Source organism: Toxorhynchites rutilus, chromosome 3 (assembly GCF_029784135.1).
Source record: "Toxorhynchites rutilus septentrionalis strain SRP chromosome 3, ASM2978413v1, whole genome shotgun sequence".
NCBI lineage: Eukaryota > Metazoa > Arthropoda > Insecta > Diptera > Culicidae > Toxorhynchites > Toxorhynchites rutilus.
The window spans coordinates 86,047,317-86,065,786 of NC_073746.1; the positions used below are offsets into that span (position 1 = coordinate 86,047,317).

Genomic DNA, 18,470 nt, shown 5'->3' on the forward strand with positions numbered 1-18,470 from the left:
CGTTTGCGAACGTCAAGCTAAGTGTGAGCATGTATAATTTGACCGTTCATTAATATTCAAATTTCTCTCGTGTTCCTTCAGTTATCATCATCCTTATCACTTCACTGTTATTGCTTGGTAAGTGTTTCGCAGTTGACTATTTAAAACAATCAAGAAGTATAGTGAAGTTTTTCTTCAAAAAATTACAAAATAAAATGTCCGAAATTTGATTCGAACTTTTTCCCTACAATTCATATTTCTGACAGCTGAAATTTGTGATATTACAATATGAGTTTTTAGGGTTATTATGGATGCAAAGCGTAGATTCATATAACGCAATAAAATATTTTGAAACCTTGTGTGAATTATATACATGTTTTTCAACTACAGAGCAGCAGATTGATATGAGGGAAACTGAATAATAAGTGGACAATATTAAACTGACCAGACGTCCCGCGTTACGCGGGACAGTCCCGCATTTCAACAAAATGTCCCGCGAAACGTCCCGCATTTAGCAAAAGAAACGAAAATGTCCCGCGATATCAATATATTTCAATATCACAATTTGGTCATGTTGATTTTCTTAGATGGATGAAGCTCAAAAAAAAACCTTTCATTTGGCAGACTGTTCAAGAGCGCTTCTAATGCATCCAAGGATTAATACGTTGAGCTGGTTGCATCGCACCGACATTGGGCTTTTTGTTTAGAGAGTGTCAACTGTAAACGACAGCAACAAAATTGGAAAATGGTTTTTATAAAAGTCCCCTATTGATCCGCAGGGACCAACGTGAGTCAGACGAAAAGTTCATCTTTGGTCCCCTAGCTCGGTCAGGGCTTAACGTTTTAAATAAGCCGGAAGAACTAGTGTATACTCGACAGAAAGAGGAAGTTGGCCGGAACCTGAACCATGGCCGATGAAAAGATGTATATCGGCGTGTTTTTTACCTTTTCGTGGCTTTGGGGGCCGTCTCTCTATTTTGGCCATCCGCCCAAAAGTTTTCCATCGGGCGCAGCTGGGGAATGTTGGGATGATTGGTAGTCTTCGCGACAATGTTTATATCCAGACGATCGGTCCTCCAGTGATCTTTTGGCATACAGGGCTGATTCCAGATTCGGCATAAAGACCACATCACCTTCCCAACTCCGGCAAGCACTTCGTACTATATTTCTCCCCGTTCAACATATGACTCGAAAGAAGAGCGGCTTGGACATTCCCTTCACGTCTGTCAGCGTTCGAGAACTTGGTGTGAATGTGAATATATTCGACGTCATCGCTTACCTGGGGAACGTAAAGTACCCGGTCCCCTGCAATTCGTTGAATTCTAGCATCAAGTACATCTCGTCTTTCATTATGAGTACGAAAAGAAGTTTTTCACCAGCACCTCAAACTACTCCTTCTGGGTGATTACCTACAGCTCAGATACGGCTGGTCTCGTCTGACGCTTCCGCATAAAATGTCCATTTTGGCCAGATTCTTCTCCACCGTTTGGCCGGTTGATTCGATCTCCCGGCTTAAGGAGCGGCAAAGAGATGATATTCTAAATACCAGATCGATTATATCTGGCGGACATAAAGTGCCTCAGGATGTCCAACTCTTTCGCTGTGGGGTGGAGCTTGCAGTATGGAAAAATCATCAAGTTGCTTGACAGTGCTGCTGCAGCGAATCAACAGCCTTGAATCATTTTTGTTCTAGACTTAATAAACGTAAGATGTAAAGAAAATCTTTCATTGCCATCCGAAATTAGTCCATTTTTTTGAATGCATACGTTAACACTAAAATCGATGAAAAATGAATTGGAATTTTCGGAATGCTCGATAATCGGTATTTTGAAGAAAGTTATAGAATTTGAATCGTGCTTGCCAGGCGTAAATGCTCTGATTGAGTGAGTGATTTTTGGGCGTAAACAAAATCTAAACCACCGAAAATCACAACTGAGTGCCGATACTCAGAAAGAAATAATACTGAACAGTTTAGACTCGCTAAACTATGGTTTATGTTCACATAACGTATGTACATAACGTTTTGTTTTTTGTGTCCCGCGCTAGACCTCTGACCATCTGGTCACTTTAGACAATATGCTACTGCATGAATTTCTCATAAAAGAACGCTGAATCCTCCCTATGTTGCAGTGTATCATGGCAACTCATCAACTCACGGTAAACGTAAGCCCCACGTTACTCCTGCCGTGCCCACAAGCTAGTCCTGGGATATGTTGTATGAAGAAGTAGAACCTGCGAAAGGTTGATTGAAATGACGACGCAACAAAAACTTGAGGAAATGAAAAAGAAAACTGAGTTTTTTTTTTTTTATCTTCGCTTATTTTTTGTCGGCATATTTCCGCCACTTCAGTGCCAATCACCGACATCAGGGAGGCGACTCCACCTGTCCCTACCTATCAGACTCAACAACTCATGAGCCGGGCCAACTTCTTTTACTTCCCCTCCGAAGGAAGACGTAACCAGAGATTTTTCGCCTCAGAAAATCCCAACGACGCCAGCTGGGATTGAACCCAGACCGATCGGATTGTGAGGCTGTTACGCTAACCACACAACCACTGGCGCCGTCAAAACTGAGTTAAAACAGAAAGAAAAAGAAATCCAAACATTAGCTAAGTTGAGGAAGCAGAAAGAACGGATGAAGCAGATATAAAATCTTGGAGAATTGAAAAAGCTGCAAATTCACGAATTAAGAAAGCGAAATTGGAACAAAAGTATAATTACAAAACAGATGGAACTATGTAACAAAAATTAGGAATCAAGATTCAAGCTCTGTAAATAACCTTGAATTATTTTAATATTTCGAACAACAAATAGCTTAAATTCAAAATATATAATTATAATTCAAGCAGTATGACCCTTACGGTATTTTAAACCATGAAGCTACAACAAGAAACATCAATAAACGACATACATTTTGGGGTAATATAGCGAAAAACAAAAACACAAAAAAGGCTGTTGAAAATTGTTTCAAGTTAATTAAAAAAAATCAATTGGTAGAAGTTCTATTACAAGTTTATAAGCCATCAATGTTTATAGACATTTGTGTGTGCATGGAAGGTTGCAGTAGACGTTTAGACAGGGCAAGCCGTTGTTATTTTCGCATGTTTGATGATTTTGTTGCGTTAGTAATTACAGGTAAACTTCGATATAACGTACATTTCACTTTCAAAATTGTACGTTGTATCGAATTGTACGTTATATCGAAGCATAATAAAGTACTCACAAACGTAGTCTATAATACATTTTTGTGTTGCTGTTTTAGTACAGTTAATGAATAGCTTCAATCAGAAGACGAACCCAGCCTTTCTCATGATGTTTCCCTTCGTACTGTTGATTAAAGCTTGATTCATTTAGAATCCAGAATCATAAAACCAGCTGTATTTCGGGATTGATTGAAGGTACAAAACTTGTTTTAGCATCACAATATAGATAATTTATTGTTCTATCAGAAAAAAAAATTGAAAAAAATTTTCCTTTACACTTTGGAAATGTGTACGTTCTATCGAGGTAAAATGTACGTTATATCCAGTGACGTTATATCGAGGGTACGTTCTAACGAGGGTACGTTATATCGAAGTCTCCCACTGACAGTAAGCAGTAAAATTAATTTGTACAAATCTTTGATTTCACCGCATATAGATTTTTGCTCGTCGATCCTATTCCTTGCAAACAACTCACAATTAACGAGATTGCAGCGTTTGCAAAATAAGGTGATGCGTTTGATTTTAAGATGTAGTAGATACACTTGCTCTAGTTTGATGTTGGACGCGCTACAGTAGCTATCTGTGAAGCAAAGAATTTATTACTTGACAATGGTGTTCATCTTTAAAATTTTAAACGGTATGCTGCCTCGATATTTGTGTGATCAAATTGAAAGGGGAAGTGATGTTCATAGATATAATACAAGAAACGCGAATGATGCAAGAGCACCAAACTTTATGTTATTTATGTTCGTTGTTGTATAAAGGTATAATTTCAGCTAGGGTCAGCTAGTATGTTGTGAAACATTCGAATGCCTGATTTGACAAAGGTGAGCTGAATTAGAGAATTAAAAAAAGTGGACAAACCATGATCATATTTTCGACTGGACAAACCAAAATCATTTACCTTATATTAAATTGGTTATATCTCGAGAACGGTTAGTCCTAGGATGAAACGTTATAAATAGTTTTTCACGTAGAATTGCATGTAGATTTCATTTTTTATATTACTTTTCCTTAATGGTTGCAATTTTACAAAGTATTAAAGTTAAAAAAAAAAACTCATACCACGACACGACATTACTGTACGTGAAACTTTGTTGAGCTTTCCAAAAAAAATGAGTATACAGGAATATAAACTGAGCTTAAAACGACAAGAAACGTTATGGTGTCCGAAATTCGAATTCATTCGGTCCGAAATTAGATTTTTTTCAGAAATAGTGTTCGAAGTTTGATTTTTATTCGCTTCAATTGAAAAACATTTTTATTTTGATGTTTTCAATCAAATAAGTACCAGAGTAGAAAGCTTAAAAGCATATTACACCAATTTATTCAAAATAACAACCTAATGTTTAGATCTGTTTTCTGTATCAAACGCCTTAAGCGTCCGAAATACGATTCAGAACGGTATATATAAGAACCTTGGTTGGTACAAGGAATACGATTTGTGCAAGATGTATACACTGATAGCTAGTGCGCGGGATTGCAGCACACAGTGAATAATAAAGCAGTGAATCGTTGTATCGCCTAACAGTCTGGTCTTGTACAAACTTTCATTCTGCCAGGGATCATCTATCGGAATCACTCAGGGCACTAGGAAGACAATCTGAGTTACCGGTTAGAGACATCTTGGCTCGTCACAACCTCAACCTATTGCTCCCGCTTTACCAATTTCTTAAAATAAATTATATCCCTTCCCTCCTCATCAAACCAAACTACCTCAATCGCTCCATCCTAGTCCTAATCATAATCCAGTCCAATCAATCTACACTTGGAAAAATTCTCGGTCGAAAACTACCAAATACATTCGGTAATGCAAACATTAGTAGAATGTACAAATTTTTTTTTACAAATTGTCGATGCGAAAGAGACTATATAGCACATAGACGAAGATTTGCATTTTTTGGCTCAATGGTTCAAATTTAGGGAAATTTAGGTTAAATGTTGGCAAAACAAAATACATGCTTATTTCTGCAGCAAACTCCAGTATTGACGTTAATTTCGAAATAGACGATGAGACATTAGAACGCGTGAAAGATATAAAATACTTAGGAGTTATCATTGATGACAATTGAACTTTTAAGTCTCACATTAACAATGCCATCAAGAAGTACGGCGTTTTGTGTCGTTTGAAGAAAAAACTGACAGTAAGCAGTAAAATTAATTTGTACAAATCTTTGATTTCACCGCATATAGATTTTTGCTCGTCGATCCTATTCCTTGCAAACAACTCACAATTAACGAGATTGCAGCGTTTGCAAAATAAGGTGATGCGTTTGATTTTAAGATGTAGTAGATACACTTGCTCTAGTTTGATGTTGGACGCGCTACAGTAGCTATCTGTGAAGCAAAGAATTTATTACTTGACAATGGTGTTCATCTTTAAAATTTTAAACGGTATGCTGCCTCGATATTTGTGTGATCAAATTGAAAGGGGAAGTGATGTTCATAGATATAATACAAGAAACGCGAATGATGCAAGAGCACCAAACTTTATGTTATTTATGTTCGTTGTTGTATAAAGGTATAATTTCAGCTAGGGTCAGCTAGTATGTTGTGAAACATTCGAATGCCTGATTTGACAAAGGTGAGCTGAATTAGAGAATTAAAAAAAGTGGACAAACCATGATCATATTTTCGACTGGACAAACCAAAATCATTTACCTTATATTAAATTGGTTATATCTCGAGAACGGTTAGTCCTAGGATGAAACGTTATAAATAGTTTTTCACGTAGAATTGCATGTAGATTTCATTTTTTATATTACTTTTCCTTAATAGTTGCAATTTTACAAAGTATTAAAGTTTAAAAAAAACTCATACCACGACACGACATTACTGTACGTGAAACTTTGTTGAGCTTTCCAAAAAAAATGATTGACTAAAGGATGGATCTCCTATGTTTCAAAATAACCAGGCAATCGGTTCCCATCCCACTCCACTTATGGTTTGGTTTTCGCTCTCGGAGTCGGGAACGGCCATGCTTGCTGGTCCCCTTTGTTCTCGTATTAATGATTATATATCTTTTTCTTTACAGCATATATTGAATATTTATGTAGCATAGGATTCGCCTTGTGCTTACGGGTCGGCGGCCGACTCGGATCGGTCGAGACTTAGAACTAGGTCGAGGATGGAGCAAACGAAGCTGTCCGGTTATATGGGGAATCGAACAGTGAAATTAGTGAATTAGTGTGGAACATAAAGAACATATGGTTGGGAACGCGACTAGCGATGTGTCTAACCGGTTAGCCAAATTGTCGGTAGAGTGCCCTGGTGCTTGATCCATGGCATACTGTTTTAGTGAAGAATAATGGAGATAAAAAAAATATCTCTCACTGCGATTTTAAAGATCGTTGTTTGTCTGGAAACATATTTTATTTCACGATTATGTTGTTCATAATTAATGTTATAAAACGACGAAATGCAATTTAGTCACAAACAATTTAGGCCAAACAACTCGTCCATCAACCCTTGATAACTGCTATTGGTCTTAGCTTGATACACTTAGCACTTATCCCAACATCATGACACGTTTGTACCACATCTCGGACATCCTTGTACGAGTCGGGTGCCTCCTCCTGCACCAGCTTTGGCGAGGCTACCCGAATCGAAATACCCTTCGCTTCTAAATCTCTCAGCACATCCTTGTAATCCAAATTTCTTCGGGACTTAGCTCGAGACAAACTACGACCTGCACCATGACAGGTTGATCCGAACGTTTCCGCCATACCCTTCTCAGTTCCTGTGAGTACAAAGCTGCACGTACCCATGGAACCGCCAACCAAAACAGGCTGACCGGTCAGCTGATAATCTACCGGGATGAGCGGATGATGCGGTGGAAAAGCACGAGTCGACCCCTTTCGGTGAATCAGCAACTGCTTGGGACGACCGTCCACTATGTGCTCTTCCATTTTGGCAACGTTGTGCGATACATCGTAAATCACATGCATATCCAAGTCATCCGGAGTTGTGTTGAATTGCTTGGCAAAAGCTTGTCTAGTAAGGAATGTCATGGAGCTACGATTAACCCAAGCAAAATTAGCAGCAGCAGACATTGCTTTCAAATAATTCTGTCCTTCGGTGGAATTAATTCTAGCGCAAGCCAACTGTCGGTCATTAGTTTCGATTTTGTCTCGCTTCATGGCCTTCTCCATCTCCACCAATGCATCCGTTGCTACTTGATGGCCAAAACCACGACTGCCAGAATGAATCATTACGCAAACTTGTCCCAACTCTTCGATTCCCATCTTGCTGGCAGCATATTTATCGTAGATTTCTTCAACAATTTGAATCTCCGCGTAGTGATTTCCAGCACCTAGCGTACCAAGCTGCGGGAGACCTCGCTTTTTCGCTCTCATGCTAACCTTACTTGGATCAGCGTTCAACATTCTGCCGTATTCTTCACAATGTTCCTTATCTTCAGCCCACACGTAACCCTCCCGCAGTGACCAATCCATTCCCATTTCCAGCGCCTCTTCCAAATCGTGTGCATTCATTGGAATGATTCCCTTCGAACCGACTCCCACTGGGATGTGATCGAACAAACTCTGAGCCAACTTCTCCTGCACCGGTTTAACATCCTTTTCAAAAAGATTCGTGCGTAACAATCGCACACCGCAGTTGATGTCAAAACCGACACCTCCTGGCGATACGATCGAAGCGGGATCACCCATATCAAAAGCAGCCATGTTCCCAATAGCGAAACCATACCCAGAGTGAATATCCGGAAGACCAACCGATCTACGGAAAACAATTTCATGAAAATCACACCCAATGATTGCAGCAGAAAAATGACTCACCTTCCTACGATACCGGGCAGTGCCGCAACGTTCGCTATTTGTTTGACACCGGGTAGAAAACCACCGGTCATGCCGGGTCGGCATGAGTTGCGCAGCTCATCGAACATTAGCTTCTCCAGCCGGCTGTTCGCGTAGAAGATCCCCTCTACATTCATGTTCGGCTGAAAGCCCTTCTTTATGCGGAAGCTATTCGGCGATAAACGCTCGATGTATTTGAGCTCCTCGTTGTACTCACGGACCACCATGTTACTATCGGGAACTTTTTACCCTAACAATTCGTAAACCGTAAAGACGGTAAATATTATTTCCTCTATGAAAATGATGCAAATTTCGGCAAGTTGGGAAATGAGTATCAACAGAATCTGACAGATGCAATCAGAATTGCCGGTAGATTCAAAGACGTGCAAAACAAGGTAGACTGGTAATCATGGTGCTATAAAAAGTCGTTCGTACACCGAGAAAAACGCTTACTAAAAGAAGCTATCAAATCGTTGGTAATGCAAAATTTGTAGAATGCAAGATGAAAATGTAAGGTGGGAAGATTTTCAAAACTGTGACTCCACGATTTTGTTTATGTGTGTTACTTTTCTTATAATAGTCAACTGTATGGGAAAAGTAAGTAATAATCATATGAAATGAACGAACTAGTTTTTTTCTTAAACAATGCTGGCGTTCAAATCATAAGATCCCAACTGACATTTCAGCGGAAACTGAAATTTCAGTATTATTGAGTTCTAAACTTAATTTCAGTTCAATTTTCTTTCTCGTTACGTCGACCAAAAACTTAACGTAAACCTAAATGAACAAAAGTCAAAGATAGAATCGTTTGTTCCTTTGCACTTGAAAAATAAATTTGATTGACTCCAGATGGTCAGAGGTCTAGCGCGGGACACAAAAAACAAAACGTTATGTACATACGTTATGTGAATATAAACCATAGTTTAGCGGGTCAGTATTATTTCTTTCTGAGTATCGGCACTCAGTTGTGATTTTTGGTGGTTTAGATTTTGTTTACGCCCAAAAATCACTCGCTCAATCAGAGCATTTACGCCTGGCAAGTACGATTCAAATTCTACAATTTTCTTCAAATTACCGATTATCGAGCATTCCGAAAATTCCAATTCATTTTTCATCGATTTTAGTGTTAACATATGCATTCAAAAAAATGGACTAATTTCGGATGGCAATGAAAGATTTTCTTTAAATCTTACGTTTATTAAGTCTAGAACAAAAATGATTCAAGGCTGTTGATTCGCTGCAGCAGCACTGTCAAGCAACTTGATGATTTTTCCATACTGCAAGCTCCACCCCACAGTGAAAGAGTTGGACATCCTGATGCACTTTGTGTCCGCCAGATATAGCCGATCTGGTATTTAGAATATCATCTCTTTGCCGCTCCTTAAGCCGGGAGATCGAATCAACCGGCCAAACGGTGGAGAAGAATCTGGCCAAAATGGACATTTTTATGCGGAAGCGTCAGACGAGACCAGCCGTATCTGAGCAGTAGGTAATCACCCAGAAGGAGTAGTTTGAGGTGCTGGTGAAAAACTTCTTTTCGTACTCATAATGAAAGACGAGATGTACTTGATGCTAGAATTCAACGAATTGCAGGGGACCGGGTACTTTACGTTCCCCAGGTAAGCGATGACGTCGAATATATTCACATTCACACCAAGTTCTCGAACGTCTGACAGACGTGAAGGGAATGTCCAAGCCGCTCTTCTTTCGAGTCATATGTTGAACGGGGAGAAATATAGTACGAAGTGCTTGCTGGAGTTGGGAAGGTGATGTGGTCTTTATGCCGAACCTGGGATCAGCCCTGTTACGACCCCTCGGTCGGCGCGACTCACCTCACAATTTGAGGTAGCCTTGCAGACAGCACGAAAGAAACGTCACGGTGACGCAACGGGCTCTTGGTAGGTTAAACGTCATTTTGAGCAGCTACGTGGTAATTTGCGATAGCAGAAAAAAGAATTGTTCTTACAACGCGAGCACGTGAAGTGGGAAACTACAAGTTCATTATTTAGTCAAATTGAGGATAACCTAAAATACGAATTGCACATTGAAAACTATCGCGGATTGAGTCCATATGTTACCGTTTCGTCACTAACAGAACCAGAAAGAGAAAGTAGAAACCTGAAACGAGAAAAGATATAAAATTAGTATAAAAAATTCAATATTTACAGGAGAAATAATTTAGCAGAAGTTTAGCAACAGGCGGATAGTAAAGAAGAAATAGAAGAAAAAGAGAAAGAGTACTAAACGTAAGTTCACGGTTATGTCAATGTATGTATTCATTACTTACCATGATTGTATGCCTTTCTAGGAAGCTTTTAATACTCGTATCAATACATATTAAAACTCGGAAACCAGCTTACTCATTTTCTTCTTGTTGGGCTATTTCCAACATTTTAAAAGCTTCGTTTATCCACGTTTGGATAACGATGTCGAAAGGAAGCGGTGATGCGGGAAGTAATCTCTCTGATTCCCACAACGGTGCCAAGGATGCATGCAAAGCGTGTGGCAAAGCAGGTAACTTTCCGATGGTCCAATGCGATAATTGTGACTACTGGTACGACTTCGACTGTGTGGGGGTGAATCAAGACGTCGAGAACCACGATTGGCTTTGCCCAGCTTGTCAGAAATCGACGGTACCCCTTTCCCCAGCAGTACCAACTATCCAGTGCACAATTTCTCCGCCAGTACCGCCCGTAAGTACTATTATAACAAACCAAGGACGCAACAATGTTATGTTACCCTTGAGTACAACGTTTGAAGCTGGAACTAGATTTCCCGCCACATCAGCAATGGTACCGCCAATGACTTTCTGTCCTCCGATGGGATCCAATGTACCAATGTCTATCATGCCACCCCACTCGTTAATGCAACCCTATTCGTGTATATCGCCTTACTATTTAATGCCACCTTTTCAATCGACGCAAATAAATAGTTATATGCCGCCAATATCCTCATACAGTCTGTCAAATCCCTACGTTTCGGTGCCAGTAATGAGAAATTATGATCCATGTTATACAGTACCGTCCAATGCCGGCCAGTCTATTCCGTCGTTACTGAACCCAGTTCCACCGAAGTCAGTTTCATTTGTATCAATCGCTGATGCTGAGGGAGGACCAAGAAAACAGATTTCGGAGTCACTACATTCAAATCATCTTCTAAGAAGCAAGCAACGAGTTTTGAAGGATAACCTGAGCCAGCATTCCGAAAGATGTTTAAAGGAGCCTTCCAAGCAGAAACAGCTGCAGCTGGAACTGCAAATCCTCGACGATGAGAGGAAACTTCAGGAAGCAGAAGAATCTAATCGACGTGAGTACCTGCGAAAACGACACGCACTGATGAAGGAGATGAGCAACAAGTGTGATTTTACGAGTGATTCGGAAGAAAATCGATCAAATGCGAGGGTTTTCGATTGGTTAGATGAGCATGTATGTATGGATCCACATGATGCGTCGACACACAGTACACCTGAGGCTCCACCGATGCCACACTCGTCCGGGAATCAGTGTCCGAATCTGCCAGTTTCTGTACGACAATCTGCAACCCGCGTGACTTCGGGAACTAGACAGCCGATATCCAACCAGCAACAGGGAAATCCAATGTCCGAAGTCGATCTGAGAGATCGCTTCACGCTGAGACCGACTCCAATTGAAGATGAAAACGACAATATCTTGACGCGTAACCAAGTCGCTGCTCGCCAGGCGATTTCGCGGGAGCTTCCGTTATTCAGCGGTACTCCAGAAGAATGGCCGTTGTTTTTCTCAACGTTCTCGACGACGACCAACATGTGTGGATATACACCGGAGGAGAACTTGATTCGTTTGCAAAAGTGTTTGAAAGGAAAGGCGTATGAAGCAGTGAAGTGCAGATTGATGCATCCGGCCAATGTTCCGGGGATTCTGTCTACATTGAAAATGCTGTATGGGAACCCTGAGGTCATTGTTCAAAATTTGATACACAAAATCCACTCAACGCCAGCTCCGAAGGCAGACAAATTGGACACGATTGTTGAATATGCGCTTGTTGTGCAGAATCTCTGTGCGACTATCGAAGCCTGTCAGCTAGAAGAGTATTCTTACAACGTTGCCCTTCTGCATGAGCTTGTGGATAAGCTTCCGTCTGGATTCAAGGTAGAATGGGCGAAACACCGTCACACTTTACCACGAGTACATCTAGCCGAGTTCTCAAAGTGGCTGTATGAGCTAGCCGAAATAGTGTGTCCGATTGCAAGACTGCAGTTGAGCGAAACGAAACCAGTCCGTGGTAGCCAAAAGAATTCCGCATTTCTCAACGCTCACAGCAACGATATGTTCAGCGATTTGGTAAATGAGTCACATACACAAGTGCTTGAACAATCCAGTTCGGAATCAAAATCATGCGTGGTATGCAAGGGAAGTTGTCATAATCTGGAGAAATGTAAACGATTCGAAGGATTGGGCTACAATGCTAGGTGGGCAACAGTGAAGGAGTTCAAATTATGCCGAAAGTGTCTTCGGAAGCACAACGGGGCTTGTAAATCCAAGCAAATATGCGGAAAAAGTGGGTGTACATTCAAACACCATCAACTTCTCCACAACAATCAGCGGGATGACGCGTAAACAAGTGGTTCCAATGCATCGGTAACAGTGGCTCAGAATACCTCCGTACGTGAATGTAATGCCCATCATAAGTCCACTAATAAAGGATTGTTCCGAGTTGCTCCGGTTATTATTCATGGTCCGGGTAAATTCATCAAGACATTCGCATTCTTCGACGACGGATCATCACTCACGTTAGTCGACTCCTCCCTAGTACGAGAGTTGAAGCTACAAGGAAAGCCAGAACCATTGTGCCTCAAGTGGACCGGCAACAAACGACGAACAGAGAGTGAATCACTGAGATTGGATATCGAAATATCGGGAACAGGAGAAATTCAAAAGAAATATCGCCTCGCGGGAGCTCATACGGTTGCCAGTTTGGATCTGTTCCATCAGACAGTAGACATGCGAAAATTGTGCGAACAATATCCCCATTTGCAAGGAATTCCAATCGAGTCTTATAGAAATGTACAGCCCAGGATCTTGATTGGGATCGATAATGCTAATCTTACGTTTCCTCTGAAGGGAAAAGAAGGGAAAATGCACGAGCCAATTGCAACGAAGACTCGTCTTGGTTGGATTGTTCATGGAGGAGCAGAAACTGAACACGCGTTAGTTGGACATCACAGCCACAGCGTTCACCCTTGCACATGCAGTGAGCAATCCGACGAAATGTTGCAGCAAGCCGTGAGAGACTACTTCTCCCTAGATGGACTCGGGATCTACAAAACTGAGATGCTTTTGGTTTCCAGCGAAGAACAGCGCGCTCAGCAACTTCTGCAATCGGTAATTCAAACGAAGAGTGGTCGATACGAGGTACGGCTTTTATGGAAATACAACGAGTTTCGCTTACCCAACAGTAAACCTGTAGCGTTGCGGCGTTTCCACTGCTTGGAGGCTAGAATGAAGAAACAGCCAGTGCTAGCAGAAGCATTACGCGCAAAAATCGACGACTACCGACAGAAAGGGTACATCAGGAAGCTTTCCGACGAGGAGCTGCGTGCTTCACAAGAGCGAGTGTGGTACCTACCGTTATTTCCAGTATTTAACCCGAATAAGCCGGGGAAGATGAGACTTGTCTGGGAAGCGGCAGCAAAAACCAACGGTGTATCTCTCAACTCTATGCTCTTGACAGGCCCGGATTTGCTTACACCTCTGGACTACGTGCTCTACCGTTTTCGAGAATTCAGGGTTGGACTTAGTGGCGACATAAGAGAGATGTACCTGCAGTTGCTCATGAACGAGAAAGATCAGCATTGCCTCAGGGTGCTATGGTGTGATGACTCTTCCGGTAGCCCAAGTACCTATGTAACTCAAGTAATGCCTTTTGGTACCAGCTGTTCGCCAAGCTGTGCGCAGTTCGTAAAGAACCTCAATGCACAGAAGTACGAAAAGGAATATTCCGCAGCCGTTCAAACAATTACCAAGCAACATTATGTGGACGATATGTTGGCAAGTGTAGAAACGGAAGACGAGGCTATTAAGCTTGCCAAAGATGTGAAATTCATTCACGCCCAAGCTGGTTTCGACATGCGGAACTGGATTTCAAATTCGCCGGTAGTCATGGGAGTGATGAAGGAAGAGAAGACTGATGGAAAGTGTATGAATATTGCCATGGAGCTGGGGACAGAGAAAGTCTTGGGCAAGTGGTGGTGCACATGTACCGATACATTCACTTATAAGCTCTCACCCAAGCATGATCGGGAGCTCATCGAAGGGCGGCGCAAACCAACGAAGCGAGAGGTGCTACGAACGTTAATGGCTGTCTTCGATCCGCTAGGATTGATCTCGAATTTCCTCATTTATCTGAAGGTGTTATTCCAAGAAATATGGCGATGCGGTATCGGATGGGACGACGAAATACCTGAAGGTCTACGCGTTAAGTGGGAGAAATGGTTAGATATTCTACAAAAGGTTCAAGACATCAGTATACCTCGCTGTTATCGTTCTCGAACGAAACTATCATCTGAAACCGACATACAACTGCACACTTTTGTGGACGCAAGCCTGTCGGGATACGCAGCGGTAGTCTATCTACGCTTTGAACAAGGTAGCACTGTGGAGTGTAACATAGTCGGCGCAAAGACGCGAGTGGCTCCCCTCAAATTTGTATCAGTGCCGAGGCTGGAGTTACAGGCCGCAGTCATTGGAGTAAGGTTAGCCGATAGAATCACAAAGTCTTTGTCGGTCAAGGCTCATCAACGCTTTTTTTGGAGCGATTCGCGGGACGTTTTATGTTGGATCCGGTCAGACCATCGGCGGTATTCACAATTCGTTGCGTTCCGTATTAGCGAGATTCTGGAAACGACGCATGTAGTGGACTGGGGTTATAAGCAGTCAAGAGAAAATGTCGCGGACGATGCTACTAAGTGGCAAGGTGATCCAGATCTCACCAAGAATAGCAGATGGTTCAAAGGACCTGAATTCTTATGGCAATGTCAGGACACTTGGCCACCCAATCCATACCGAGATGGAGAAACGAATGAGGAACTTAAAGCGCATCAGTTCTATCACCAAGTGGAACCTGCACCCGTTATGAACGTACTTGGTTTTTCCAGTTGGCAGCGTTTATTGCGGGTAACAGCTACGATTTATAGAGCCGCACATAACTTCAAAAGTCACCCAAATGGAACTGAACGCATGACTGGTCCACTCTCAGATAAGGAACTTCAGCAAGCAACCATTTATCTGTACCGTTTGGCTCAAGCGGATTCTTTCTCGGACGAGATAGCTGTCCTAAGCATGGAAACAGACACCAAGATGCTGCCAAAGTCTAGCTCAATCTACACATTAAACCCGTTTCTGGATGAACGAAAGATTCTGCGGATGCACGGTCGAATAAGTGCTTCGGAATACGCCTCCATGGACGCTAAGAACCCGATAATTCTCCCGAAGGATCACCACGTTACATGGCTGATAGTACGGAACCATCACGAGAGATATCATCATCAAAATCACGTTACCGTTGTGAACGAACTGCGGCAGACATTTAGGATTCCCAAGATCAGGCAACTGTTTCAGCGTGTTAAAACGAGTTGTCAAAGATGTAAAAACGAAAAGGCAATACCGCGTCCACCTCCGATGGGCGATCTTCCAGAGGCAAGGTTGGCAGCTTTCACAAGGCCATTCTCATTTATTGGCATTGATTACTTCGGTCCGCTAGTAGTGGTTATAGGGCGTCGCACTGAGAAACGGTGGGGTGTGCTGATAACTTGTTTGACTACACGGGCGGTACATATCGAAATTGCACATTCGCTCAATGCGAGTTCGTGCATAATGGCATTGAGAAATTTCATGGCACGGCGGGGTGTACCAAGGAAAATCTACAGCGATAGGGGTACAAATTTTACCGCAGCGAGCAAGGAGATTATAGCAGCGAACAAGGAGCTTAAAGAGGCGCTTAAGAAGATGGATCAAGAGGAAGTCATGCAAAACATCATTAGTACCGAGACGGAATGGACATTCCTACCCCCAGCTTCACCACATATGGGAGGAGCATGGGAGAGGCTGATACAGTCGGTGAAGAAAAACCTCGCTGCAATGAAACCAGGGCGTAATCCCACCGACGAAACACTCCGGAACACGTTAACGGAAATTGAGAATATAATCAACTCTCGTCCGCTGACACACGTACCCGTGGAAGATCCTGATGCTCCGGTTCTGACTCCCAACCACTTTCTGTTGGGTTCTTCAAGTGGACTCAAACCGGCCACAGCCTGGGACGATAGTGCACTGGTTCTTCGACGGTCATGGTGTGCGTCACAGGTCGAGGCTAACATTTTTTGGCGACGATGGATGCGGGATTACCTGCCAGATCTAACCAAACGTACGCGGTGGTACAATGAGGTTAAGCCGATTCAGGTGGGCGATGTCGTAGTGGTAGTCGATCCCGGATTACCAAGAAATTGTTGGCCGATGGGACGGATAATCTCGGTTAATCGAAGTAAAGACGATCAGGTAAGATCAGCAGCGGTGCAGACTCTAGCAGGCATCTACGAGCGTCCGGCGACAAAGCTAGCCGTAATGGAGGTTCGACGCGATGAAGAGGTAAGCCACAGACTGGGCGTACCCGGGGGGGAGTGTTACGACCCCTCGGTCGGCGCGACTCACCTCACAATTTGAGGTAGCCTTGCAGACAGCACGAAAGAAACGTCACGGTGACGCAACGGGCTCTTGGTAGGTTAAACGTCATTTTGAGCAGCTACGTGGTAATTTGCGATAGCAGAAAAAAGAATTGTTCTTACAACGCGAGCACGTGAAGTGGGAAACTACAAGTTCATTATTTAGTCAAATTGAGGATAACCTAAAATACGAATTGCACATTGAAAACTATCGCGGATTGAGTCCATATGTTACCGTTTCGTCACTAACAGAACCAGAAAGAGAAAGTAGAAACCTGAAACGAGAAAAGATATAAAATTAGTATAAAAAATTCAATATTTACAGGAGAAATAATTTAGCAGAAGTTTAGCAACAGGCGGATAGTAAAGAAGAAATAGAAGAAAAAGAGAAAGAGTACTAAACGTAAGTTCACGGTTATGTCAATGTATGTATTCATTACTTACCATGATTGTATGCCTTTCTAGGAAGCTTTTAATACTCGTATCAATACATATTAAAACTCGGAAACCAGCTTACTCATTTTCTTCTTGTTGGGCTATTTCCAACAAGCCCTGTATGCCAAAAGATCACTGGAGGACCGATCGTCTGGAGATAAACATTGTCGCGAAGACCACCAACCATCCCAACATTCCCCAGCTGCGCCCGATGGAAAACTTTCGGGCGAATGGCAAAAATAGAGAGACGACCCCCAAAGCCACGAAAAGGTAAAAAACACGCCGATATATATCTTTTCATCGGCCATGGTTCAGGTTCCGGCCAACTTTCGTAAGACCTCCCAGCGCTTCATTTACGATACTTCATCAAACAACCCTTCCTCTTTTTGTCGAGTATACACTAGTTCTTCCGGCTTATTTAAAACGTTAAGCCCTGACCGAGCTAGGGGACCAAAGATGAACTTTTCGTCTGACTCACGTTGGTCCCTGCGGATCAATAGGGGACTTTTATAAAAACCATTTTCCAATTTTGTTGCTGTCGTTTACAGTTGACACTCTCTAAACAAAAAGCCCAATGTCGGTGCGATGCAACCAGCTCAACGTATTAATCCTTGGATGCATTAGAAGCACTCTTGAACAGTCTGCCAAATAAAAGGTTTTTTTTTGAGCTTCATCCATCTAAGAAAATCAACATGATCAAATTGTGATATTGAAATATATTGATATCGCGGGACATTTTCGTTTCTTTTGCTAAATGCGGGACGTTTCGCGGGACGGAATCTTACGCGGGACATTTTGTTGAAATGCGGGACTGTCCCGCGTAACGCGGGACGTCTGGTCAGTTTACCGTATGACCTAGATTGAAACGAAAACATTTCCGCTTGCGTCGTAGTTTTAGACGAATGAAGTGTTCAGCACCCTAATTGTGAAATAATAATTTACAATTGCTGACAAGAAAGAAACTCCCATGAAATTGCTCTAGAATCCAAACATAGTAGACAATAGAATACTAATTCTGATATAAGGAGAAATCAAAGCAAAAATGAAACATTTTAGTTCGTGACATGTTCTGTTAATTTTTAAAAGATGAATATATTTCGAAAAATATTTTTTTGGAAATATGTAATTATTTTCTGTATGTCCTCTTTCAACGTTATTCGTTCAATTTTGTACCATTTGATTAACTGACTGTTATGCCTGGAATGTGAACTTCCTATCTTCCTGGCTACAAATACAATGAAAGTTTAACACAACCAAAACCCGTGAATCTTCCTCTCCTCTCTTTCTCCTCTCCTATTCTTCTAAATTGGAAGCCAACTTAACGAATATCGCAAAAAAGTTGAG

The 18,470-nt window shown here is 42.0% G+C and overlaps 2 protein-coding genes across 2 annotated transcripts; one reads left to right on the plus strand and one right to left on the minus strand.

Annotated features, from left to right (window-relative positions):
• Positions 1-5,533: 5,533 nt before the first annotated feature.
• Positions 5,534-8,360, minus strand: LOC129775860 (RNA-splicing ligase RtcB homolog 1). Its single transcript, XM_055781023.1, has 2 exons — positions 7,979-8,360; positions 5,534-7,919 (listed from the first exon to the last, which is right to left on the minus strand). The coding sequence occupies exons 1-2, from the start codon at positions 8,221-8,223 to the stop codon at positions 6,644-6,646; spliced, it is 1,521 nt and encodes a 506-aa protein (XP_055636998.1). The 5' UTR covers positions 8,224-8,360; the 3' UTR covers positions 5,534-6,643.
• Positions 8,361-10,422: 2,062 nt separating this feature from the next.
• LOC129773293 (uncharacterized) lies at positions 10,423-16,692 on the plus strand. The gene is made up of 2 exons (XM_055776889.1): positions 10,423-12,532; positions 12,620-16,692. The coding sequence occupies exons 1-2, from the start codon at positions 10,423-10,425 to the stop codon at positions 16,690-16,692; spliced, it is 6,183 nt and encodes a 2,060-aa protein (XP_055632864.1).
• The last annotated feature ends 1,778 nt before the right edge of the window (positions 16,693-18,470 follow it).

Coding starts and splice junctions, on each gene's coding strand:
- LOC129775860 (XM_055781023.1), bottom strand. CDS start 8,223: ATGGTGGTCCGTGAGTACAACGAGGAGCTCAAATACATCGAGCGTTTA. Junction 7,920..7,978: donor CTGCCCGGTATCGTAGGAAG/GTGAGTCATTTT, acceptor TGTTTTCCGTAG/ATCGGTTGGTCTTCCGGATA.
- LOC129773293 (XM_055776889.1), top strand. CDS start 10,423: ATGTCGAAAGGAAGCGGTGATGCGGGAAGTAATCTCTCTGATTCCCAC. Junction 12,533..12,619: donor CAAGCAAATATGCGGAAAAA/GTGGGTGTACAT, acceptor CATCGGTAACAG/TGGCTCAGAATACCTCCGTA.